We start from the raw sequence: 26,719 nt of genomic DNA on the forward strand, positions 1-26,719 counted from the left end.
CAAGACACATATTAATCAAACTATCAAAACTTAAATACAAAGAAAAAATATTAAAAGCAGCAAGGGAAAAACAACAAATAACATACAAGGGACTCCCCATAAGGTTAACAGCTGATCTTTCAGCAGAAACTCTGCAAGCCAGAAGGGAGTGGCAAGACATATTTAAAGTGATGAAAGGGAAGAACCTACAACCAAGATTACTCTACCCAGCAAGGATCTCATTCAGATTAGATGGAGAAATTAAAACCTTTACTGACAAGCAAAAGCTAAGAGAATTCAGCACCACCAAACCAGCTTTACAACAAATGCTATAGGAACTTATCTAGGCAGGAAACACAAGAGAAAGAAAAGACCTACAATAACAAACCCAAAACAATTAAGAAAATGGTAATAGGAACATACATATCGATAGTTACCTTAAATGTAAATTGATTAAATGCTCCCATCAAAAGACATAGATTGGCTGAATGGATACAAAAACAAGAACCATATATATTCTGTCTACAAGAGACCCACTTCAGACCTAGGGACACATACAGACTGAAAGTGAGGGGATGTGAAAAGATATTCCATGCAAATAGAAATCAGAAGAAAGCTGGAGTAGCAATTCTCATATCAGACAAAATAGACTTTAAAATAAAGACTATTACAAGAGTCAAAGAAGGACACTACATAATGATCAAGGGATCAATCCAAGAAGAAGATATAAGAATTGTAAATATTTATGCATCCAACATAGGAGCACCTCAATACATAAGGCAAATGCTAACAGCCATAAAAGGGGAAATCGACAGTAACACAGTCATAGTAGGGGACTTTAACCCCCCACTTTCACCAATGGACAGATCATCCAAACTGAAAATAAATAAGGAAACACAAGCTTTAAATGACACATTAAACAAGATGGACTTAACTGATATTTATAAGACATTCTATCCAAAAAAAAACAGAATACACTTTCTTCTCAAGTCCTCATGGAACATTCTCCAGGATAGATCATATCTCAGGTCACAAATCAAGCCTTGGTAAATTTAAGACAACTGAAATCATATCAAGTATATTTTCAAACCACAACACTATGAGACCCGATATCAATTACAGTAAAAAATACAAACACATGGAGGCTAAACAATATACTACTAAGTAACCAAGAGAGCACTGAAGAAATCAGAGGAAATCAAAAAATACCTAGAAACAAATGACAATGAAAACACGATGACCCAAAACCTATGGGATGCAGCAAAAGCAGTTCTAAGAGGGAAGTTTATAGTAACACAATCCTACCTCAAGGAACAAGAAACATCTCAGATAAACAACCTAACCTTACACCTAAAGCAAGCAGAGAAAGAAGAACAAAAACCCCCAAAGTTAGCAGAAGGAAAGGAATCATAAAGATCAGATCTGAAATAAATGAAAAAGAAATGAAGGAAACAATAGCAAAGATCAATAAAACTAAAAGCTAGTTCTTTGAGAAGATAAACAAAATTGATAAACTATTAGCCAGACTCATCAAGAAAAAAAGGAAGACTCAAATCAATAGAATTAGAAATGAAAAGGGAGAAGTAACAACTGACACTGCAGAAATACAAAGGATCATGAGAGATTACTACAAGCAACTATATGCCAATAAAATGGACAACCTGGAAGAAATGTACAAATTCTTAGAAAAGCACAACCTTCCGAGACTGAACCAGGAAGAAATAGAAAATTTAAACAGACCAATCACAAGCACTGAAATTGAGACTGTGATTAAAAATCTTCCAACAAACAAAAGCCCAGGACCAGGTGACTTCACAGGCGAATTCTGTCAAACATTTAGAGAATAGCTAACACCTATCCTTCTCAAACTCTTCCAAAATATAGCAGAGGGAGGAACACTCCCAAACTCATTCTACGAGGCCACCATCACTTTGATACCAAAACCAGACAAAGATGTCACAAAGAAAGAAAACTACAGGCCAATATCACTGATGAACATAGACGCAAAAATCCTCAACAAAATACTAGCAAACAGAATCCAACAGCACATTGAAAGGATCATGATCTTAAGGAGAAACTAAGAAGGTGAACAATGAAATCAAATGTGCATGGTTGCAGATAGTTTCTAGAGATCCTTGGAAACTGGAAAAAAAATTAAGAGTACATCTCCATTTCTTAGTATAAGATGCTGGTTAGCTAATATAAATCAAGCACTGATGAAGGTTTACGTGATATAAAAAGAGAAAACAAACTCATCCAGATATTATGGTTCAGATATTTGGGGGCAGAGAAGAATTCAGTTTATGTCACTCTAGGTTGGTGGTTGTCATCAGAGCATTTTCCTTTAACTGATTTTGCTTCTCACAGTTTTCTGTCCTTGCACTACTGAATTTAAAGATTTTCTCATTGCTCAGATTTTTAATGCAGGTTACCATGGTGGGACAGTGGGAAACCTCTCCCCAGGGTTGGTCTAGAGATATCGATTTTCTGAGGGTCAACTCAGCAATCCCATTCTTCCCTCAACACCTGAGACTTATAAATATCTTTTAATAATAAGATATAACTAGCCCCTATTTTATCAACATTTTCCTTTTATATGTAAAATTTCTCCTGAAATTTGAATGGTTTGAGTCCAAAGGTGTTTTTTTTTTTAACTTTATTTCTTCAATCAGACATTTGGAGCTCTGAGACAATTTTTAAGCTAATTTAAGGAGATCACTTCATTAATTGATTAAGAGAGCTAATTTTAAGACAAAACTCAGGGGATAAAATTTTAACGTAAAGTCACAGTGCCTTCATTTATTGAATAAAATGTGAGAGCAGTCCAGCTTTATTAAAGTAAATTAGATTTCGTTCTGAACCTAACTGGGGATATTAACAGTTTTCCAGAGAGAAATCAAATGCGACTCACCCTGTTTAAGACAGGTGATAGGCTTCATGTCACACACGGAATAAAGGCCAGGGTCCTCAGCATCCCCTGAAGCTTTATCCTGGACCCTCGTCATTCTGAGCTAAAGGACATCTACATATACGGTCCCCTCTGCCTGGAGAGCTGTTTACCTTTACTTTTAACCTGGTATAAACTCTAGCCACATCCAGGAGTTCAGCCAAAGGGCTCCTTCCTCAGTTTCTCCTTACCTGCAGTGATTACTTCTATAGCACTGGATCATGGCTGGGGTTTACGTTTCTCTACATGACACTCTGGTCAATGTCTGCTTTCCCTCTAGAATGTAAAGGGCCTGAGGTCAGGGCAGGTTTCCTTTACCATCTTCCCCCTGACCTGTCCTGAGGCCCGCCAGGGTGTATGGCTTGAGGCCATGGTTTAGAGAATAAATGAATTACTTGAGCTCTGTTGATGCAGGGTAAAATGAGATTAGAAAAAGTGAGGTGACGTTCTAGAGTGCATCCCAGAGAATATTAAAACACACACCTTTCAGTTTTGAGATAGCCTTTACACAAAGCACAATTAATTTTATAGCTAGATAGGAACAAGGATATAAAGTCCCATCTAAAGCATTTTGTGCATGACTCTATACAGTGATTTTGCCAGTACAACTCTGAAATTCCACTAAATCAAACCCAGAATGTTTTTATAATGCTGGGAATCTTGCCAAATAAATCCTTTCAATTCAATATTTTCATTACAATCAATCAATCAATCATATTCTGGGCTTTGGAAAGAAAAGGATACACAGACCCCAACATTACACATCCATTTAGAGAATGGAAAACACTTACAAACAGAGAATAACAGACAGTAATGAAGGTTTAGAGCCCAGTCAACAGGTGTGGGAGAGGCACCTAAAGGAATATCATCTGAAAGAACATGGACAAATACCCTTATACATTTGAATGCCATGCTTATCTGCCAAAATCACTTAGTCTAGCTCTGGCAAAATTAATGGCTTTCCCATATAAGTTATGATTGCCTTCATATGGAAATCCAAAATAGGGAATTCTATAGAGGCAGAAAGTGGACTGCTGCTTGCTCAGACCTGAGCCGGGGGATGGGGGATAGAAGGGGAATGCTGACGGTATGGGTTTCTCCTCAGTGGATGAAAATGTTCTAAAACTGACTGTAGTGATGGGTGCACACATCTGTGAATGTAATAAAAATCACTGAATTGTACACTCTAAATGGGTAGATTGTATGGTATGTGAATTACATCTCAATAAGCTATTTAAGTTAAAAAATCATCCTTCAAATGATAATTCATCAGTGGTTTTACCTGATTCTTGGAACTAATGCACACTCTTCTAGCTAAACTTTATTACCTGCTTATTACCCTCCTACTTCTGTGGTGCAAAGGTATGTACTCTGTACATACCTTTGGGGGAAACAGAAGAATCAGACTCAAATAATGAGAACAGGGCAGAATGAGGAAATGAATGCAAATTGCCTGTGCTTGTAGCAACAATTGATATTTAAAGACTTTTGACCTGAAATCACTAATAAATGAAAATACAGACATTTATGACAACTACTATGAAGATGTATATGTTTATTTGGTAAATATGATATAATACCCAACCCTGGATATTAAGAAATTGTTTGCTTGATGCTGGACATTTCAATCCATTTATTTCAGTTTTAAATAAACCAGAATGTGAATAACTTAGAGAGGAAACATTATTTATGTTTCCAAATAGAGAGCGTAGAGATAATTTAGTGCAGGTCTTACAGCTATAGAGCATATTTCTTGGGAATAAGGACTATGTCATCAGCTTTGATGGGGGTTGAGGCCCAGCTCTGCCAGTTACAACAAACAGGTAAATCACTTAACCTCTTAATACTTAATCTCATTGTCTGTAGAGGTCTAACAACAGTTATCTACTTTCTGGATACTAAAGACCGAAGGAAACAATATAAAGTATTTAGCTCAAAATCTGGCACTTCAAGAGCAGTTAATAAATATTAGCAATTATTGTTTATAAATGATAAGATTTTAATGGTAATAATACTTATAATTCCACTTTGATTTCTGCAAAGTTAAAGACTCCAGATAGAAATCACCTTTGATCACAAACATTTCCCTGATGGACATCGATAACTTATTGTTTAGGTAAGAAGAGCTGAGCCTTTTGAAAAATACTCCATAAAACATCTTTCTAGTAATAATATTCAAAACACTCTTTCTCTAAAAGGTAATTCTTCTAATGACAATGGCCGGAGGTATGATTTAATAATATGCAAATGGATGGTATTGCATTTTAAGAGATATAGAAGAAAAATTAAAGTCTCAGGAAGTCAAGATGGCAGCTTACTTTAAGGTGATTATATGGTAATTCTTACAAGAAGAATGGGGCAAAAATGCAGGACTATTAGATCCCCTGATGAGAAACTTTGGTGATTACTGGGGGTGTAGTGTGGAGACCATTAATTTATATTTAGAAATGGTAAGTATCTGGATGGTTCAGACAAGCGGACCAGAAAATGCAATAGGAATAGTGGTGCACCTAGAGCAGAGCCAGAGGCCACGTGCAGATCAAGGTGAAGAGGGCATTCCTGCAGGGAAGCTGAGGATGTAAACCAGGTGGGCGCAGGAACCTGAGAGCTTCTAGGAGCAGCTTCAGTCTGAGGACACAGAAAAATAGGTGATCATAAGTGGAAAGTTTACTGATTCTTCTGTCTAGCTTTTGGAGAATGTTTTGTTTTTGAAATCTAAAAATGTAATTAGAAGAGCTTGGCATTTTAATGAGATGCAAACAAGAACAAAAACTAATACAAGGGGAAAAACACCCAAGTTTGTGATTTCTGAGGGATATTTGAATCAAGGAAGACTGAGTAATGGTAACAGCCACGAAGCATCCCAAACAATTGTCAGAAAAGATCCAAAGTTACAGCAGATATGGGAATGGCTCTAAAAAGCAGCACGAGACTAAAGATGGTGTAAAAGGGAAGGATTCCTGGAAGACTGAGAAAGGAGTGAGTACCCTGCACAAACCCCAGAAGCCTCTCATGGCCAAGGGTCAGGTCAGCAGGGAGGGCTGGAGTTCCTCTCTGTTTTTTTCTGAGGTCATGGACGGGGCTGGGGGCATGGACGGGGCTGGGGATGGACGGGGCTGGGGGCACGGACGGGGCTGGGGAGGCACTGTGACTTAGAGACACAGGCGGGACCAAGTGGACACGTGTGCAGGCCATGCCTCTAGATCCCACCTCATTGCACCCCAGGGCCAGTCACTAGATTTGCTAAATCGATAGATAAATAAATGGTCAGCATCAAAATATGAATTTTGCATTTAGGCTAGAATACTTTCTTAAACTGTTGCTTATGTATATTTTAATTCTCAGATCTAAAGAAAATAATGCAAATGGATAAACACAGTTTATCCAATTTACATATGACAGGGTAAAGGGGAAAAGGATTTGTATAAAATATTGCTATTTAAAATAAATAAGTGAATGATAAACAAATAATCACATGTTGAAATACGTTAACGGAATGAAAGATAGTTTAAAAATAGGAAAGCAAAGGTCAGAGGTAAGTAGTGAGAAACCTAAGATGGAAAACCCTGAAAGGAAAGTCTTCAGGCTGAATGGATAATATTCTAAATAAAAATACTGATGTTTTCATTTCTGGTTGGTTTGTGTGTCATAAGAATTATAAAATAGTTTTGTTTTTTGTCAAACCTCTTAATACATGGCACTCATCACAATTCAAATATTACTTCTGTGGCCAGTATTTTGAATGGAAAATATACACTTATTTGATTTAAAAAATAACTCTATTTATTACATGTATAAGAGTTTTGTTTGGGTTGAAATAAGGTAAATATTAAACAGAAATGATTTATTTGGCAAAATTCTTAATGTTTAAAAACTGTCTAGGTTAAAATGTGGTATTTCAGTAAAAATAAGTAACATTGTATTATCGAGTTTCACTCTAAATGGAAATAGAACAGAAAGAAAAGAACATTTCCATCCTGCACAAAATTCATACAGCTCCACTCCCAGAAGGAGAGTCAGTGCTTATGTCAAATGAAAGCAGCTCTTGTGAATGGGTTTTATTCACACTCAGCTCCTGTTCTCTCTTCATGGACATTTACTATCTTCAGTGGTACCTTTAAATCCTTCATGGCAATCTCAATAAATATGGAAAAAAACAAAAACAAGAAAACTTGTTTCTTGGTTTATTCCCACAACATCATTTCCACATCCTATAATTTGTCCTACGTATCTCCTTGGCCTTAGTTGATGACAGATAGAGTGAAGGTAAAAAATAAACCTTAAAACTAACATTTCATATAGTAATACTCTCTCATCATTTGACAAAGACCATGCTACTCTACATTGGTCAGTTTTCTGAATCATTTTCATAATGTCAACTAGAGATGACAGTCACCGAATTTAGAGTTCCACTTTCCAAGTGTATGTACCTCAAGCTGTGTTAAAATTTCATGAAATGTACACCTGAGATGTATGATTTTCACCCTATACAGGCAAAATGCCTAACCCAACAACCAAGATAAAGTTAAATTTCATTGATCTCTGCAGAGATGTAGGTTTCTAAAGGGCATTTAAAATCACTGAGTTAATTTTTTCAATATTTATATAACTTTCTGTCCTTTTTTAAAATTTATATTTTGTTTCATTGATGATACATTGCAGGTGTGGTACATCTTTAATAGTCAGTGATATACAGAAAGAAAAGCCCTTTGAAATGTAATAATAACTAGAAAAGAACAGATATGGTCCGTTTTTAAAAGAATTGAGATGCTAAAACTTTAAATCTATCCTATATACTTGGCATTGGAACATGAGATTTTACTGATTTCTTAAATAAAAAAAGAAAACTGTACAAAAGAAAAAGATGACTAGAACAGAACTAATGCTTAACTTACTATCACACCTTATATGAACCTAAAACGTGTTCAGCTCCTTTCATTGACAGACCAGTATTTCCCGCTCTGGCTCGTTAAAAGATAGGCACACCGCAAGACCATATTTGATATTTTCGATGAAACCAGATAAAGAAAATTAATGAGTTCTATTCAATTCCAGGTAAGGTAAATTTCCCAAATACTTTTCTAAAATCTCTTAATCAAAAGGTGGCCAAGATTTTGAGAGCCTGCTTAATTTCATCTCAGTCCAAATACTGAGGAGTTTGCTATAGCCATTCTCGTCTACTTATCTGCAAAAAGTTAAAGTTCACAGAAACTCGGGCGCTACAGCACAGACTCTGTAAGGGTAGACAGGAGAGATGGGCTACCTTTATGCTTAATCCAAATCCTCCTACAGTTTGTCTTCTAATGGTCACCGTTCTTTCCTGAAAGACAGATTTTAACAGTGGTTAGTGTTGCCTGCTACTATACCTACACACCATTTTCCTCTGTTGGGTTTTGTGCTTGCTCTTCAAAAAAAGTACATTTTGTGACAGCATAAAGGCCCCAAACCGTGCAATAAATGGAGTATTTTGGAATTTTTAAATCGAAGGCTAACAATTTATTTGTCAAGATAAAAGGGACTGCAGTTTATTAAACTGCTAAATTCTCAAGTTAACTTCTTTCAATGATTTTTTGGACATAGTTTGGAATCTGAACTTTAAAACCTCTTCTCATTCTCACATTATGTATTCTTGTTGTTGAAAAATAATTCAACATCACATGGTAAATATTATCTTTGCCAACCAAGGTCATATCTCCATTACTACCGGTCATGTGGTTTGCGGAGACTTGAGTGCCGGGCTGGGAGACTGCAATGTTTCAGCACGTAAATGGTCCATGTGTACGTCTGGGGTTGGAACTCTAAATAAACTGGGTTCACAATGATTGCTTGTTTGAAAGAAGAATGCATTTTACAGTTAACTGATAATTATAATAAAATTATCAGTTTTCAAAAGCAGTCCTCTTTTCCCTTCCACAATGGAACCAATCATTCAACCACTGGCATATGAAACTTAAAAATCGCAAAGAGCCACATTTGGAAAAATCCTTTAGTTTCCAATAAAAAAATCAATATTACTGCTTTATGGTGATCATCTCTACATAATGCATATCTCCTGGCATGCTGAAGGGCTGAGAGCTTTTATTTATAACCTTCTCCATTTATTTATAACCTTCTCATCTTCTTGAACCTTCCCCTACCTAGAAAGGTTTAGACTCCACCTTTCTCCCCTGGTACCTGGAATAGGTATTTGTTTTCTGGTCCCTGTGTCTCCACAAAGGCTCAGTTTATTTGGCTACATTATCTACTCCCCTACTTAATAGTCACCTGAGGTATTCCACCTGTGGTAGTTTAAAAAATACATTCTAAACAAATTTTATCATTTTAAGTACAATGGAAAAATACATTTAATAAAATTATTTCTTATATATCTTTATATAGATTTCTTTCTGAATAAAGAAAAGTTACTCCGCACATTTAGATATCTAATTAATATTTATCCATATCATATTCCAATAGCTATATCACAGAGGAGCTCAAATACTGGGAGACTCAGAGAGATAAGTTGATTAAATGGTCGTCTTCAGTCTTACCAAACAGACAGGCAGGCTGCTTTCCCACTGCCTATCAAACTAAACTAAAGTTCTTAGACGGCACAGCTATTTTCTTAATTCTTTTCTGTAAGGAATAAATACTTGATTCCTTAAAATAGCATCAAAACCAAGGGTACAGTTAGCTCAGAAAACCCACATCAACTGTCTCAAAATAAAGATTTCAATCTGTCAAAGCAAATGCATTTTTAATAGCAAATGGTATCACCTAAAGTTTCTAGAACATCTTCCGTAGCACTCATTAGCCACAAGGGCAATTTGGTGAGCAAACTCCAGAGCAGCAGGGTGCGTGCTGAAGCCCTGCTTTTCTCTGAAGGAAGGACGAGCATGCAGGTTATTAAAGGTCTATGCAGTGCCTTTATTCATTCTGTACAAGACTGCCTTCCAATCTTTGGTGGAGAATATTTAGCACATGTTCCAAATTGGATACAAAATTGCTGATGCAGAGAAGAGTTTGACTAAAGAGTCAGCAGAGCCTGCGGAAAAGCTCAGAAGCAGCACTTATTTTAATGTTTTTTGAACACACGGGTACACACGCACGCTCTTGCAAATGCAGACACCACCTCTAGATGCTACTTCTTCATTAGCTGACTCGTAAGGAAGTGGGGAGAGACGGGCAGGTCGAATTACTTCGTGTTTTAAAGCGAAAATTTTCAATTGGCGCCTGCAGGTGGCCGGGGGCATGAAAAGGCATGCCACTGTCCAGCTGGTACCTGCTGACACCCTCCTGGTCGTCTGTAGGTTGTGTCAGCTGTGCCCTCCAGCCCCTCCCCACCTGCCCACGTTGGGGTCTCCCTCCCGCCCCAAAAATTAGAGGAAAGAAAGGGATGTTAATGAATTGTTTCAGCTGCTCACCTCATAAATCAGAGGGTATCTGGAAGCTGCTCGGAAGCTGTATTTAGTTAACACAGTGTGAGTTTCATAACGACGTTGCCTAGCAACAAGGCACCATCCTTTGGGAAACCAAGTATAATTGCTTATTTTATTTCTTAAAACACACAGTTGAGACGTGCTCCCACACACTCATATATACGACAAGCCTTCATTTATTCTTCCCACTCCTTACAAAATGAAAGGATGGAGCCCAAGGGTAGTATCGGCCTGTAGGAAGTTGTGCCACACGCCTAAATTCATTCATGTTATGGACAACACGTTGAAGTGCTTAACTTGCATTATATAAAAACATAATTATTATCACCCCTGCCCTCTGGAATATTATATCTGACATACTCTCTGTGTTTACTGTCTGAACTACATGGGAACCAACATACACATGTTACCAAACAGAACACATTGCTCTTATATATCCCAGGAATGGACGTTTTTGAGATACGCAGTGAAAAAGAGGAGGGAGTGGTGAGAATAAGGCAGAAACTAGAGATTGCAGTGAAGAACTGTACTGATTCTGCGTGCTGGGAACAAAGAAGATGCATAGGAAAGGAGAGAGGAAAAGTCATGAGCTCTTTTCGACAATTCAGGAAGAGTAACTAAACCTCAAAAAGGAATAAGAATAAAATGGTAGCTTCTAATTACCAAAAATCTAAATACTATGTGCCCTTATATATACAGTGGAATATTACTCAGCCATAAAACGAAACGAAATTGAGTTATCTGTAGTGAGATGGATGGACCTAGAGTCTGTCATACAGAGTGAAGTAAGTCAGAAAGAGAAAGACAAATACCGTGTGCTAACACATATATATGGAGTCTAAAAAAAAAAACGGTACTGACGAACCTAGTTGCAGGGCAGGAATAAAGATGTAGTTATAGAGAATGGACTTGAGGACACAGGGTGAGAGGGGGAAGCTGGGTTGAAGTGAGAGTAGCACCGACATACATACACTACCGAACGTAAAATAGTCGGCTGGTGGGAAGCGGCCACATAGCACAGGGAGATCAGCTCGGTGCTTTGCGATGACCTAGAGGGGGGATAGGGAGGGTGGGAGGGAGACGCAAGAGGGAGGGGATATGGGGATATATGTATGCATATGGCTGATTTGCTTTGTTGTGCAATAGAAACTAACACAGTATTGTGAAGCAATTATACTCCAATAAAGATTTATTAAAAATAAATAAAATAAATAAATAAATAAATAAATACTACGTGCCCTTACGGGTCTCATAGCACTCGTGATTGTTTATTAAAATACACCGTGACCTTGACTGTTTCTTCCCACTAGTTTTCTGAGTTCTGCACCTATGTCTTGTTCACAGTTGTATCCTTAGAATTTAGCATCGGGCCTAAATCAAAGTTAGATAATCATCTGCTAAATGAATAGAGTTTTTTTCCCAAACATTTTCATTTCAAACACGTAATCATCAAAACACCCCACCAGCGTAGGCAATATTTTCCCAATTAAGAGTGAAAAAACTAAAATGCAAATGAGTTACAGTCACTTGGCCAAGATCCAAATCATGACTGAAACGAAAGTGTCTCTGATTCCCACCACCTTTTCCATCACACAGGCCCAAGACAAGATGGAGAAATAAGATGAAAGAAGCAAAGATACTGAAAAATAGGGAGCAGAAAGGGAAGGCGTCGTCAGAAACAACGCTCTTCCTCTGAGACTGGGAATGAGGCAAGCACGACCCCTGCCTAGCACCACCGACCTTCAGCTTGCGCTTGAAGTTATAGTTACAGCGCGGCAGAGCAGCGATAGGGGATGAAAGGCCTGCGGGCTAGAGAGGGAGAAAGGAAACTGCCTTTGTTCTTTGTCTATGTAGAAAATCCCAAAGAACCAACAAAAATCTCATGGAACTAATACGCAATTACAGCAAGGTCGCAGGAGACACAGTTAATACACAAAAGTCAACTGCTTTCCTGTATATCAGCCATGAAAATTGGAACTTGAAATTAAAATCACAGTACCATTTATAATAGCCCATTAAAAAGGGAATACTTTGGTATAAATCTAACAAGTAACGTTCTCTATGTGGAAAACTATAAAACTCTGAGGAAAGAAATCAAAGATGATCAAGATAAACAAGGAGAGATATTTTATATTCATGGATTAGAAGACTCAATATTTTCAAGATATCGATTCCTCCTAACTTGATCTATGGAATCAATACAATCCCAATAAACATCCCAGCAAGCTGTTTGTGGGTATCAAGAGGCTGCCTCTCAGATTTATATGGAGAGAACCCATAATGGCCAACACGAAGTTGAAGCAGAAGGATCAAACCAGAGGACATGGGGTCCCTGATTCAAGACTTGCTATAAAGCTACAGGAATCAAGACAGCCCAATTTTTTTGAAGACTAAACATATAGATCACTGGAACAGAACAGCAAGCCCAAAAATAGAACCAAGAAAAAAAACAGAGTCAACGATCTTGACACAGGAACAAAGGCAATTCAATGGAGAAGAGGATAGTCTTTCAATAACCACCCCCCCCAAAAAAAATAAGGAAGAAAGAAAGAAAGGAATCCAAACATGAATGTTATCCTTTCACAAAAGTTAACACAGACTGAATCACAGACCTAAACATAATAACAATCTGATATAAAAATTCTAGGAGAAAACCTGTATGACTTTGGGTTTGGCAATGAGCTTCTAAAAGGAACACCAAAAGCATGGTCCATAAAAGAAAAAATTTGATGCTAGGAAATATTAAAATTGAAAATTTCTGCTTTACTGAAGATACTGTTAAGAGGGTGAAAAAAAAGTCACAGATTGGAAGAAAATATTTGCAAAATATCTATCTGATAGGGACTTGTTTCCAAAATATGCAAAGAACTCAACACTCAGCAAGAAAACAACCAGCTTAATTTTAAAAGTGCCAAAATATTTGAGCAAACACCTCAACAAAGAATATACAGCTAGAAAGAAAGCTCTAGAAAAGGTGCTCAACAAAATTTATTAGAGGATTGCAGGTTAAAAAATGAGATAATATTATACACCTTTTAAAATGGCTAAAACCCAAAACGTTGACAATATCAAATGCTGGGGAGGATTCTCATCACTAAGAATTCTCATTCCTTGCTGGTGGGAATTCAAAAGAGAGTTCGGGGGTCTCTTACAAAGCTAACACGGTGCAGGAATTGCACTCCTAGGTATTTACTCAACTAATTTTAAAGTTTCTGTTTACGCAAAAGCTGCACGCAAATGTTCATAGCAGCTTTATTCATAACTGCCAAAAACTGAAGTGACCAAGATGCTGTTTATTCATAGAATGAACAACAAATAAACAAACGAACAAATAAATAGAAATGAGCTATCCAGGTCCAAAAAGACATGGAGAAAAGTCAAATGGATATCACTAAGCAAAAGAAGCCAGTCTGAAAAGGATATATACTCTGGTCCCATCTGTAAGACGTTCTGAAAAGGCAAAACTAAAGGACAGGGAAATGACTAGTGGTTGCCAGGAGTTCGGGCAGAGGGAAGAGGTTGAATGGATGCAGCACAGGGATTTATAGGGCGAGGAGACCATTCTTCATGATACAGCAATAATGGACGCATGACACTGTGCATTTGTCAAACCCCACAGAACTTCAGAGAAAAAGCAGTCCACCTTCACGTATGCACATCAGGAAGCTAGGGGGCCCAAAGCAAACTGTGACAAGTAATCTAACTGCATTACAGGTGTGCATCAGCCCCTTACCGAGGGGGGTGGGAAAACGCGCTGCCTGAGCGACTTTGGAAACGAGTGGCATCTGAGAGACACAGGCTACGGGCTGAGACCCTCCTTGATGAAGCTGTCCCATGTGAGGGTGTAGTGATAATCCTGACACTGCTATGCATGCATACTGAAATTAAACAAGCACCTGGGGGTGGGGGAGACCAGCTTCTCACTGTGGGGTGGGAATTTACAGACACAAGCAGGGGGACGGCTAGAACAGTCCATGGGCAAGGAAGATAGCGTGGAGGTATCAGTATGAACCCATGTTTAGCTTAATATAGATAGAGGTGGTTAACATATAGAAATACTCATAGATAAGTGAATCTACAAAGGTTATTCTCTGTCTTTTTAAAAATGGCTCTTCAGGGCTATAATTCATATACCTTAACACCAGCCACTTAAAGTGTACAATTTAGATGCTTTTAGTAGATTCACAGTTATGCATCCATCATCACAATCAATTTTAGAACATTTGTATTCAATATTCCAAAATTTACCTAGAACCCCTCACTCCTGATTCCCCCTCGCATTCTAACCTTAGGCATTTAATCTATGTTCTATCTCTATGGATTTGCCTATTATGGACATTTCACATAAATGAAATTATACAGTATGTAGTCCTTTGTGTCTGTCTTCTAACTACGATGTTTTTAAGGTTCATCCATGTTGTAGCATGTATCAATACTTCGTTTCTTAAATTGTCAGATAACATTCCACTGTATGGGTACACCACACTTTATTTATCCCTCCCTCCACATTTAGGGTGTTTATAGGATTTGGCTATTAAGAATCATGCTGCTATGAACATCTGTGGACAAGTTTCTGTGTGGACATGCGTGCTCATTTTTCCCGAGCATATACCAAGGAGTGAAAACTGGGACTGCCAGGCTGTACCAGTGAAGCTGGACATTCTACGTTCTCACCAGCATTCTCCGAGGATCCCAGCTTCTCCACATCTTCAGGACCACTTGTTCTTATCTGTCTTTTTGATTATAAACATCCTAGTGGATATAAAGTGTACCTCATTGTGGTCTTGATGTACATTTCCTTGATGGCTAATGATGTTGAGAATTTCTTCATTTCCTTATTGGCCAATTATACATCTTCTTTGTAATAAAAACATCTATTCAAATCCTTTGCTCATCTTTTATTGCCCATTTTATTAATGAGTCATAAGTTTCCAATTGATCCTTGAAAGATATTTTTGGCATATATAGAAATCTGGGTTAATAGTTCTTTCTCTTCGGCAGTTGAAAAATACCGTGCCACTTCTTTCCAGTTTCCATTGTTTCTGGGGAAAACTCTACTATCATTTGAATGTTTTTTCCCCTATTCCTAAAGTATTATTGTTTCTTGCTGCTTTTAAGTTTTTCCTTTGTCTTTAGTTTTCACGATTTGACTATGATGTGTCTTGACACAGGTTTCTTGGGTTTATCCTTTTGAGATCTGCCCCACTTCTTTAGGTTTATGTCAGTTGCAAAATTTGGGGAATTTTTCAGGCATTATTTCTTCAAGCACTGTTTGAGCTCTGACCTCTTTCTCTTTTCCTGGGACTCTGATGATATAAACGTGGGATCTTTCATTATAGTCTCATGGGTCCCTTATTTTTTTCAGACCAATTTTTCTCTTTAGTTCAGAAAGGATAATTCTTATTGTTCTGTCTTCAAGTTAATTGGTTCTTTCCTCTGTCCTCTCCATGCTGCTCTTGAGCCCATCCACTGAGTTTTTATTTCAGTTGAGTTTTCAGTTCTACAATTTCCAGTTGCTTTTTGCTGAGACTTTCTATTTTCTCATTTGCTTCAATCCTGTTTGTAACAGACATGAAACCATTTTATGACAGCTACTTCCCAATCCTTGTTAGATAATTGTAACATCTGTGACATTTCAAGGTTGGCATCTGTTGATTGTCTTTCCTTATTCGAGGTGAGAATTTCCTTGTTACTGCTGGTCTAGGTGGGAAAGTTCCAGCTGCTCCAGGCCTCCGCTGACAGGAGCCTGGGTGGGAAGTGCAGGGCTGTCTGGCCACTGCTCCCTGAGAAGCCTCCACCGCGGTCTCATCATCAACGTGCTGCAGTAAATCCCGACTTTCCACGAGGCCTCCTCCGGCACTTCTCCAGGGCAGGGCGGAGGAGACAACATATTTCTAAACAGCAGATTTCTCTATCTGTGGTACAAAACAACTGATGAAGTCAGTTCCAAGGGAGAAAAATAATAAATATACCAATGACAAAAGTGACAGTTTTTTTTTTTTTAATATATTTATTTATTTATTTTTGGCTGTGTTGGGTCTTCGTTTCTGTGCGAGGGCTTTCTCTAGTTGTGGCAAGCGGGGGCCACTCTTCATCGCGGTGTGCGGGCCTCTCACTGTCGCGGCCTCTCTTGTTGAGGGGCACAGGCTCCAGACGCGCAGGCTCAGTAGTTGTGGCTCACGGGCTTAGTTGCCCCGCGGCATGTGGGATCTTCCCAGACCAGGGCTCGAGCCCGTGTCCCCTGCATTGGCAGGCAGATTCTCAACCACTGCGCCACCAGGGAAGCCCAAAAATGACAGTTTTGACCGAAACTTTCACTATTTAATCTATTATGTTAAACATATAGGATAGTATTTACATAAATAATATAGGCCTTATTTTCACTTTATTATCTATTTCATTTCACCTAGTTTGTATGAGTCTTCATTTCCAGAACAATGCAAATTTTAGTCTATCAATCTACGTTTAATTTCATTGAAGTATTACAAATTTAATTAAAATAATTCATATGACACAATATAACCTTCATAAACCTATAAACTTTAGAATATCCTTAGGCTTCTTTTCACTAATACCATATTAAGAGCACTTTGGTTTGAAGCAATAATAATTAAACTCCTTTGCATCTAAAAAGGACTGACTCACAGAATGATTCTTTTGAGGTGAGAAGTCTTGTTTTCTAATATTATACAGAAAGATTACTTATCCAGTTTAAATTGCTCATCCAGGATAATCATTAGAGGCAAAGTGAATTAGAGAAAGGGACAAATATCCAGATCAGTGGTCCATCAGTTATTTTCGGAAACAACTATGACCTCACGTGAGGTTATAGAACTGAGAGGAATACAAGTTAGAAATGGTCAGAAAGCAGAAAGCAGGAAGAAGGGACCCAGGCTTTATTTTTCACTTCTACAATCTTCTACGGTAATGCTGTCACATTCAACGCTGTCACAGCCAATTCTGTAAATTAGATGTTCTCTCCTTCTCACTCACAGGAACCGAGATTCAGAGAAGGAAGTTAACTCACATAGGGTCACAAAGCTAGCAAATGGCCAGGCTGAGATGACAAGCCGGGTCCGTCTGATTTTAGAACCAATAGATTTTCCACCATAACACACACACACACACACACACACACACACACACACAACTAACCTTGGTTCTGACACTCTTTTGAGTCAGATATACTGAATTCTTTCTCTAGGATAACACACAACAAAATGATGAATAAAATAAGGCACACAAACAAAAAATAATGTCAAAGTGTAACCAGGGCAATAAGAAGAAAAAAACTGCACGGTTGTCAGAAAGGAAGACTAATTGTGTCCTGATAGGTAAGAAGGTTCCACCCAAACTGTGACCCTGATGGCATCCACCACGGGCCCAGGGCTGGAGGGACCAGGGAGGGGAGCAGTGGCTCGTGGTGTGTGCAAGAAGGAACATTTCCACCACTGTTTGCCCGTTTTGAATTTGGCTCCAGATGAAAGATTTAAAAGCTAATTCTCCTGAGAATTTGTAAACATGAATTGGTCTACATGTGGGTTTGAGATGAGATTCAGTCTACCTGTGTGGTCTCGAATCCCCAGTGGAGACTTTAGTTTAAAGAATACCTGGGTCGCCAGTATCCTCAGGCACCTTGAAAAAGCAAATGAAAATGAAAATTCTGTCTTTGTAACACATTGTAGAGCCAAACCCAAGAAATTCCCACAGGGCACCAAAAGACATGAACTCAGGGTGAAAATTCACAGAGCACAACGAGTGAGTCAGCAGAAGAGCAAACAGACAAACAAGGAACAAGTGGCAGATTAGGTTCTGTAGAGACTGCAGATCCTAGAATTCCAGACGCACCATGTAAGTAGGATATTTAGAATGATGAATAGAACAGGAGGAGATATCAAACGTACGATAGTTATATCAAATATCATGCATCAAATATAAAATGGGACAGACTAGAACTTCTAGAAGCAAAAAAAAGTTTCCAGAATCAGAACTTCAATACATAGTTTAAGCAACAGACTAAATCTAACCAGAGAGAGAGTTCCTGAACTGAAAGGGAAGCAGAGGGAGTTGCCATCTGGCCTCCAAGGCCAGACCATCGGGCGCAAAGTGTGAGCAACAGAAAAGAGTGAAGACGCAGGGGCTGACGTAACGCCCACCTACAGGTCAGGACTGGACGGAAGAACAGAGACAGGGAGATAAGCAAAAGTTTCTTAAATGGTTGATGACTGCTCTGAATTGAAGAAATGCATAAATCCTCATATTCAAGAATTCCTGACTCCCGTGCCAAGTAAATAAAAATAAATCTTCATAGTTGCATCACAGTGAAACTGCAGGTCACCACAGGTGCGGATTCCTAAATATCCAGTGCTCTTGAAAGAAGGGTCAGGCTCCCTACAAAGAAAGCATAAGTAGACAGATGGTAGACTTTCCAAAACTCTACCTCAACCTGACAGTTGGGGGAACAATGTATAATAAAATAAAGCAAAATGTCAATCTTCTTACAAGATAAAGAAAGAAAAACCACCAAACAAAACATTTTAAATATCTACCAATCTACCAATTATCTACATACATATATTGAACATAAGCAGATAGATAATATTCTGTACATATACATATACACAAACACACACACAATGCGAGATAGATAGATAGATACATGATAGAGCGAGCTTAGGGAAAGATTGATATTATTTATATGTAGTAAACAAACTTTAAGACGACTAGAAACACAAAATGCAAAACAGTTTTTTTTTTTTTTTTTTTATGGAAAGAAGAAAGGGCATCAGTGAGGGCAGGGGAGGCTTCAGAGTGAAGGGTAACATGTTCCTTCTTAAACTGGTGACGGGCACATGGGTGACCATATCCTTCTTGTTCTGTGAGTTCAAATTATATGTTATAAAAATTCATTTCTGTAAATATGTAAGTGGAACAATCTGGCCTAGAGCTGGTCTAATGCCAACACCCGTGCTCTGTCTGTTGACGTGGACACACCGTCACTTGGCAGGCGGGGCTGGTCTCGTGTACGTCAGTCCTTAACCCTCACCTGTGACAACGCACATCACCTTTCCTACGAGAATGCATTCCTTTCTTGGATAATTCCATAGTAGAGAGATTACCAAATAGTGAGCAACAATCCAGAAGACCACCTCTGTGCATATAAGTTGTAAGTATTAAGATTAATAAAGGAAAAATGATTTTATTGCATGAGTTATATGAAAATGCTAAACATAAAATAATAGGGATTTTAAAATGTACTATTAATAAGGGACACACCCAGATTGGTGACTGTAGGCTGATCCAAGTTGGCAGATAAACTACATTTCAAACCAAATAAATTAGCAATCTGGATTGAGGAGCCATGGTTATTAAGGTGGCAAAATCTATTATGTGTATGTCCAATGTATGACAACCATAATAGGATTTATAAATTAGAAGACTAACTCGGTATGTATTATGGTGATGACTTGTTATTCTGTCTATTCAAGCATTTCATTCACTATTTCAAAAAAAAGTGTTTGTTATTATTCTTACATACTTTTATTTCAGTAATTGTGCATGTAATCATTATAATATATTCAGGCATACAATCGGATGCTTCTTACAAAGACTCAGTGGCAATGAACTTCAAAAGTAATATAATAAAGAAATGATATTTTTGTTCTAAAAATGAAAGATTTAAGAGTTGTCAATAAATTTGCTTTATATGTAAGAAGCAAATCCTTTGTTAAAGTTGTTTTGAGGGTAAAATAAAACTTACGGTGCAGGATAGATAAACACCTTTAAAAATCTGCATTTTACAAAGCATGTTAAGCATAATGTCCTTAATATCCTTTATATACATTGTATACCTAAACGACGATCTCGTGAGAAAAATTAGCTCAGTTTATAAAGTGTACTTCTTCCATTTCTCTACCATTATTGTTCTTGGGGTAAATATGATCATTCATTTTCTTTTTCATTTGGAAGATTCTTCAACTAATGACACCAGACTGTCTACTGCATCTGGTCTGTGTGTCACCATCCCAGGAGCTGCCAGCATCATGACCTCGTTGTTGTCAGGGCACCACTGCTGTTGCCGGTGACCTATCACAACTGCTGCCACTGAGGGACCATCCCCATGTGGCCAACACCAGGGGTCTGGAGACAACATCTTTACTGGAACTAGTCTTCCTTCCAGGACCTCCTCATCTACTGCAGCTTAAGCCCTGGGAAATCTAGGAGCATCAGCGGCCCCAGTGGGGACTGTTGACTGTTGGAGAAAACAAACAGCACACGAGGAACAGGCGAGAAGGGTTCCAGCACTGTCTTGTGAAGTTAGCAACTTCTCTGACAACAACAGAGAAAGCACCCTAGGTTCAAGGTCATCCTTCGTTCATCCTTCTTTTATAAAATCACAGCGAGCTAGACCACAGTGACCTATCTATAACTTTTTTTTTTTTTTTAATTTTTAGAAGTATCCATACCCTCTCCTTTCCTAATCTTATTAGCAGCATGTTTGGAATGGCTGTCTCCAAAACAGAACAGGTTAAAAGGAGAAGCAGACACATAAAATACCCTTCATTGCTTCATTCATAAATATAGAATCAAATGTAAAAAACATCAGGATTAAGCCGATAGCTTCTGTTTTAATTTTACTTACTAATGACCCCTTTTACCTCTAAAACTGATTGGGGAAAAATCAAATATATTTACTTAGAATAGATCAAATTGTATTGCATGTTCTGATAGGTACTTGTTGGCATTGAGATTTCTTTTTTAAATTTGAAAAATACATATAATGTGTATGTTGTGCATGTGTGCGTGTGTGCATGTGTGTGTGTGTTCACAGATTCTGATTTCTGTATTAAATGGCTCTTTGATGGGAAAAAAGAGAAAAAACATCTGAGGCTACACACACCGTCCATCTTAGCTGACCTGGTGGGAATCCACCCCAGTGAGCACACAGCACACTGTAGCTGCAATCTCTCTCCTGGTCAACTTTTCCACAGATAACGAACCTCACCCCCGACTTCTCTGCATCCCATCCCGTCCCATTCCAACCCATCACATGTGAGTGAACACTGACTCTTACCGCAAAAGGCAGATATTAGCTTCTCTTAACATTGCCTTCAGGAAATTATGGTTTCGCATGTGGGATTACTAACTGCATGTTTTCTCCCACAAGGAAAACTAAAGGAAGTTGCTTAACTTTGTTGATTCTAAATCCTAACGACGCTCATTAGAACTCTACTGATTATATTGACGCTATATATCTGGTAGTTCTGCCATATTTAGACTTTAATCTCCAAGATTTTCTTATCTTTTACTGGCAACACCTTTGAAACTGGTGTCTCTGTGATGAAATATGCGGCCATCTCATATTGATTTTAGTCTCATTGGCCTTCTAAAAATATTTTGCCAACATTTAAATCGAGCCTTGGCTAAATTTGATGTTCCTTCAGGGCAGCATTGAAAGAGATAATATCCCGGGGACAGACACAGCTTCCTGTGACTTAGGGGGCGGGTCACTCGGGAGACTGACAGGGGCTGAACATTCAATTTCTGAGCACAAGGGAAGGTGATTTCTTCCTCTTATAGTAACTGAAGCTTTCACATTTCTACCTGATGGACAATTGCTATGTATCATTCTGATATATGTAACGTATGTGTATATATATATGTAATATATATGTGTAATATATCTTTTCCCAAAAAAAAAAAAGGAGAAAGAAAGAAGGAAAGAAAGGAAGGAAGGAAGGAAGGGAAGGAAAGAAAGGAAGAGAAGGAAAGAAAGGAAGGAAGAAAGAAATTGACCACTACTCTTTTATTAACTAAAGGAAAGAAAGGGCAACCCCGTGGGAACAATTTAATCAGCCTTGACAGCCAGAACCATGATTCAGGATAATTTAAATGGTCTGTGACAAAAGAATAGTTAACAGTCTGCAGAATGTGCATTTTCTTTAGCTAGCAGGAGCCTGTTGATTTAGGACCCGGTGTGACTCCACAGGATGTTAGTGACAAGTGTGGTGGAAGCTCAAGTTTAGCATTATTCACCCCAACAAAACACTCCGAAATAAGTCTGTTAATAAGCTACAAACTAAATCTACCTGCTAAGCCACTACAGATGTCTAGGAAATCCAGGGAGCTGCCTGCATGACACTTGCTGTAGTTTTCTTCTGAAATCATACATGACAACACTGTTAAGGTGATGTCTTCAATGTCATTGCACAATCAATGATAAACTTTAAAACTTCCTGTTTTATGATAAAATTGTTCTGTCAAACTCAATTTAACATCACCTATTGCAAAGGGGACAACAGGCCCAAATGGAGTCCCTTGTGCTAAGCCCACGTCACCAGACACTTAACCCTTAACCTAAGTGCAGTTTCAGTCTCTCCCAGGACTATCGCATGGTTTAACCACTCAACCTGGAATTCCCTGCTCAGGGCTGGAGAGTAATCCTGCCCCATAGACCCCTAAAAGTCCCCTTAGGAGGGTGACCTGCCCTGAAACAAAGCATTCTTTGTTAATAACTTCCTTTTTCTTCCCCCATTCCACCTTTAAAAACCTTTCCTCTTCTGCAGCTCAGTGGAGCACCTCTCTATTTGCCAGATGGGGTGCTACCCAATTCATGAACTTTCGAATAAAGCCCATCAGCTCTTCAAAAGTGCTCCGCTGGTTTTCGCTGTTTATCAGCTTTGGTGCCCGCGCAGGAGCAGAGGAGGCTCTGAAGGCTTTGGGGACGATGACGAGCACAGATGCGGTCCCGGAGGTGCCTTCGCGCTCACTGCCCTCACCACGTTTCTGAGAGCTCTCGGCTCCGAACTCGGTGTCTGATCCGCTTCCCGTCCAGGGCTCAGCGGGCCAGCTTGAGCAGGCAGGGGGAGCCATCCAGAACCCCAGCCCCCGGCCCTGGGTTCAGCCCGCGTTTCCCAGTCGCCTGGAACCCCTTTCTCCAGGTCCCCTCCCCAGTCCCCACTTGCTGGGCTCTGATGGTTCACTGCTGGGAATTGCTGGTGGTGTGTTAAGGTGCATGAGCTTGTTTGTCTTGTTCTGTGTAGACAAAGGCTATTGCTAATGGGGATCTTGGAAGCCAAAAAAAAGCCACAAAAATTGGTGGGTACGAGTCAAGAATTTTAAGAGCTGTGAGAACGCTTGCCACCAAAGCCTCCTGTGTTAGGATAAGACTCCTCTGCTAGAATAATGGGTCAGAACAGGTTAGACTGATGCTAGGTCACCCGCCAACCTCAAGAAAATTTCTGTGTGACGAAGTATACAGTAAACCATCACACAATCTCCAGCCCAGCAGCACATCCCTTTCAAGTATTGGTTTGGCTTCAAGAGAACTGAAGGCTTAGCTTAAAAAAGATAAAATAAACCAACAAACAAATAAATAAATAGTAAAGATGGGAACCTTAAAATCCAAACACTTAGACACCGTTGTAGGGTTATTATTTGGCCTAATTCAAACATTGTTGCGTGTCAGGAACGGGAAGTCTGGAGGAGAGGGAGAGAGATGGGGCAACAGCTTGCCAGTGGAGCAGTCAGAACGCACAGCATTTACCAATTAAACTCACAGTCTTGCATGGGCACAACTCACGGTGCCACAAAACAATGACAACAGTAACATCCAAAATCACTGATCACAGATTACCGTAAAATACAATAATAGCGAAAACATTTGAAATATTGCAAGTACTACCAGAATGTGACACAGAGACACAAAGTGAGCAACTACTGTTAAAAAAAGGTACTAATAGACTTGCTCGACACACGGTTGCCATAAAACTTCAATTTGTAAAAAATACAATACCTGTGAAGTGCAATAAAGCAAAGTGCAGCAAAATGAGGTATACATGTAGCTTCATTTAAAAAAAATTCATTGCAAAACACTAATAAAATTTTAAGAACGTAAGAGGTACCCCCCGCCCAAAAAGAGAGAAAGACTATGAGGCTGACCTAACCCTGGTGACCCCTCTCTCCTCCTTTGCTGGAGCGCAGTACTTGCTCTACTAACCTGTCTGAATTGTCTTTTCCCTCTGAAGAGAAGACTGACCATAAACAAAGCCAAGTCAGTGGCCTTACAAACACCGTATCTACCCTCAAAGGGGGACCCTCATTTGGGCCCTTCCCAAAGCTGACAGGGCTCTGCGGGCTTTCTGGGAGACTGCTACATTATTTCCTGAAACAACTATGAAAAACAGAAATTAAAATTTAAAAAGAAAACCTTCTAAAGCCTTGTAAAGGATTTATGGGTGGATCAACCTATGATGTCATTTAAGTTGCAACCAAATTCCTTGAGGAATTAAAGGCAACTGTCCTCATCTTACAAATCTTTGCAAATCTAAAACTGCCGCTAAAGAGGCAATTCAAAATTTACCTATTCCTTTTTACCAATTCCCAAACTTCCCCTATTTATCTTAAAAGGCTTGTAACTTGCATTCTTTCTCTGTGCCTCTAAGATGTAAATTATAAAGTACAAACTTCAGAGAGGTAATGCTTACCTGAAAAAAAAATCAGAAGAGGGAAAGGTCATTTGAAACTTAGTTTTAGACATCTGTGCAGGTAGCCTTTACTTATTCCATCTTCCAGAAAAGCAACTTAGATCCAACTTCTTTTGTAACTAGTAAAACAGAATCTATGAGGTCTCAGTTTATGTCTGTCTATATGTTTATGTGGGTATATGTATATGTATCTTATGTGATATTTTCCTACCACTGATGGTACTGCAAAAGATAATTAGTAAAAAGGCTCTATTTAAATGGCTTAAATAAAACAAAGTTCCTATATAAATGAAATTCTCAGAAATAGAAACTAACCCAAATGAATTTCAGATTCACGTGATATGGGAAAATATAAAAGCTAGTGCAAGGCTGTTGGTTTAACTGAAATAAGCACGTCTTTAGAGTTATCAGCATTAAATAAAACTTTTATTCTACCTGAATTTACTAACCAAATTAATTCATGTTATCTCTATTACAAAAATTGTCAGCCAGAAAAATAACTCAGAAAATGACTGACATTGTCCAATGTCTAATGAAGTGTTTCTGGGTAGTCCTTGTAAGAATAATTTAAATAAATAGATGTACGTAGGATAGAAACTTTTTAGGAAAACTTTTTAATTTCCCTAAGTGTTTTTGATAACCTGAAACCTTAAAGTTTTGCTAAGTTAAGTGATAAGTTAAATTCTTTGAATATCCAGATCATTTCCAAACAAGATAAAATACTGAAACACTAATTATTGAAGACAGGTTTATCCAATTCCACTTCCTTTTACAGAAAAACTAAAGATATTTGGGTTAATTAATAAACAAGTCCCGTGCCATGCTGAGAAATTTACTATGTTACTAATGAGCAGTTTTGAATCCTTTGCCATTTACAGTTATTGTTTTACTCTAATGTTTTTTCAAAAGTGTTCCTGCAAAAGTACTTCATCTTCAAGGAGATTCCAGGAAAGGACTTTTGAAAAGTACAGGTTTCTGTACTTGTCAGAATGCTAGAGACCCTCTGGTTTGTTAACACCTCTCTCTGGTTAACAATCCCAAACTTGGGGAAATTTGCATCTAAGCTCCGCCTAGGCAAAGAAAACACACAAGGCAAGAGAAACACTGTTGCGCCGTCTGTTCACCCGTAAGACTTTACTTGCCTCCACGGCTGGCACCTTTCCAGTCCTGAGCCACAGGTTCTGATGGGAATTACCAGGAAGCATTCATGATTCAGGGTTTGCTTCCTTTGGTAGGGCTGTCCCTCCCTGGTTAGGAGTAAACGTAAATGAGGCTCCCATCAGGAACCTCTCATTAATTCTTGAAAGTACTGCAGAATCCACCATTAAAACAACAGCTGCCCAGCAAAGATCCTTCGACTCTCTGGCCAAAGTTGTTTTTGATAAGAGGACAGCCCTTGATTAGCTTTTAGCTTGAGCCGGGAGGTGTCTGTGCCGTGGCCAACACCGCCTGCTACACCTGGATTAACACTTCTGGGGAAGTTGACACTCACGTACATAAGATCAAGCAACTTGGCTTAAAAAGGTGACTCCTTCAGTGGGATCTTTCCATGACTTATTTGACTTCAATTGGTTTGGGTCTTGACCATGACTCCAAAGTGCACTCCAAATACTGGGGATTATCTTGCTTATGACAATCACAGTAGTTTCCCTGGTGAATTGTGTTTTCCCCAAGAGCTTTAAATCCAAGTTCTCGGCCACTAACCACCAAGTAAATGATCTCCCTAATAAAAGAACTCCAGAAAAGGAATAGCGAGAATGACCAACTTAGATATTGTGAACCCCAAGCCGTGTATGTCCCAGGGATTAAACAAAACAGCATGCCTTGTCGACACCGCACAGAGGATCAGATAAAACCACGAGAGCTTCAGAGTAGTAGCTGAGAGGGGC

General features: G+C 38.7%; 1 protein-coding gene across 2 annotated transcripts in view; it reads right to left on the reverse strand.

The window, feature by feature from the left end:
* The window catches only part of SNTG1 (syntrophin gamma 1), a 471,471-nt gene that overhangs the window by 168,847 nt on the left and 275,905 nt on the right, over nucleotides 1-26,719 (reverse strand). For both annotated transcript variants that reach the window (XM_057532135.1, XM_007168620.2), the window contains one exon: nucleotides 8,190-8,246. In XM_057532135.1, the coding sequence (XP_057388118.1) occupies nucleotides 8,190-8,246 (57 nt within the window). The remainder of the gene's footprint in view (nucleotides 1-8,189; nucleotides 8,247-26,719) is intronic.

This window comes from Balaenoptera acutorostrata, chromosome 17, assembly GCF_949987535.1.
Source record: "Balaenoptera acutorostrata chromosome 17, mBalAcu1.1, whole genome shotgun sequence".
In the NCBI taxonomy this organism is placed as follows: Eukaryota; Metazoa; Chordata; class Mammalia; order Artiodactyla; family Balaenopteridae; genus Balaenoptera; species Balaenoptera acutorostrata.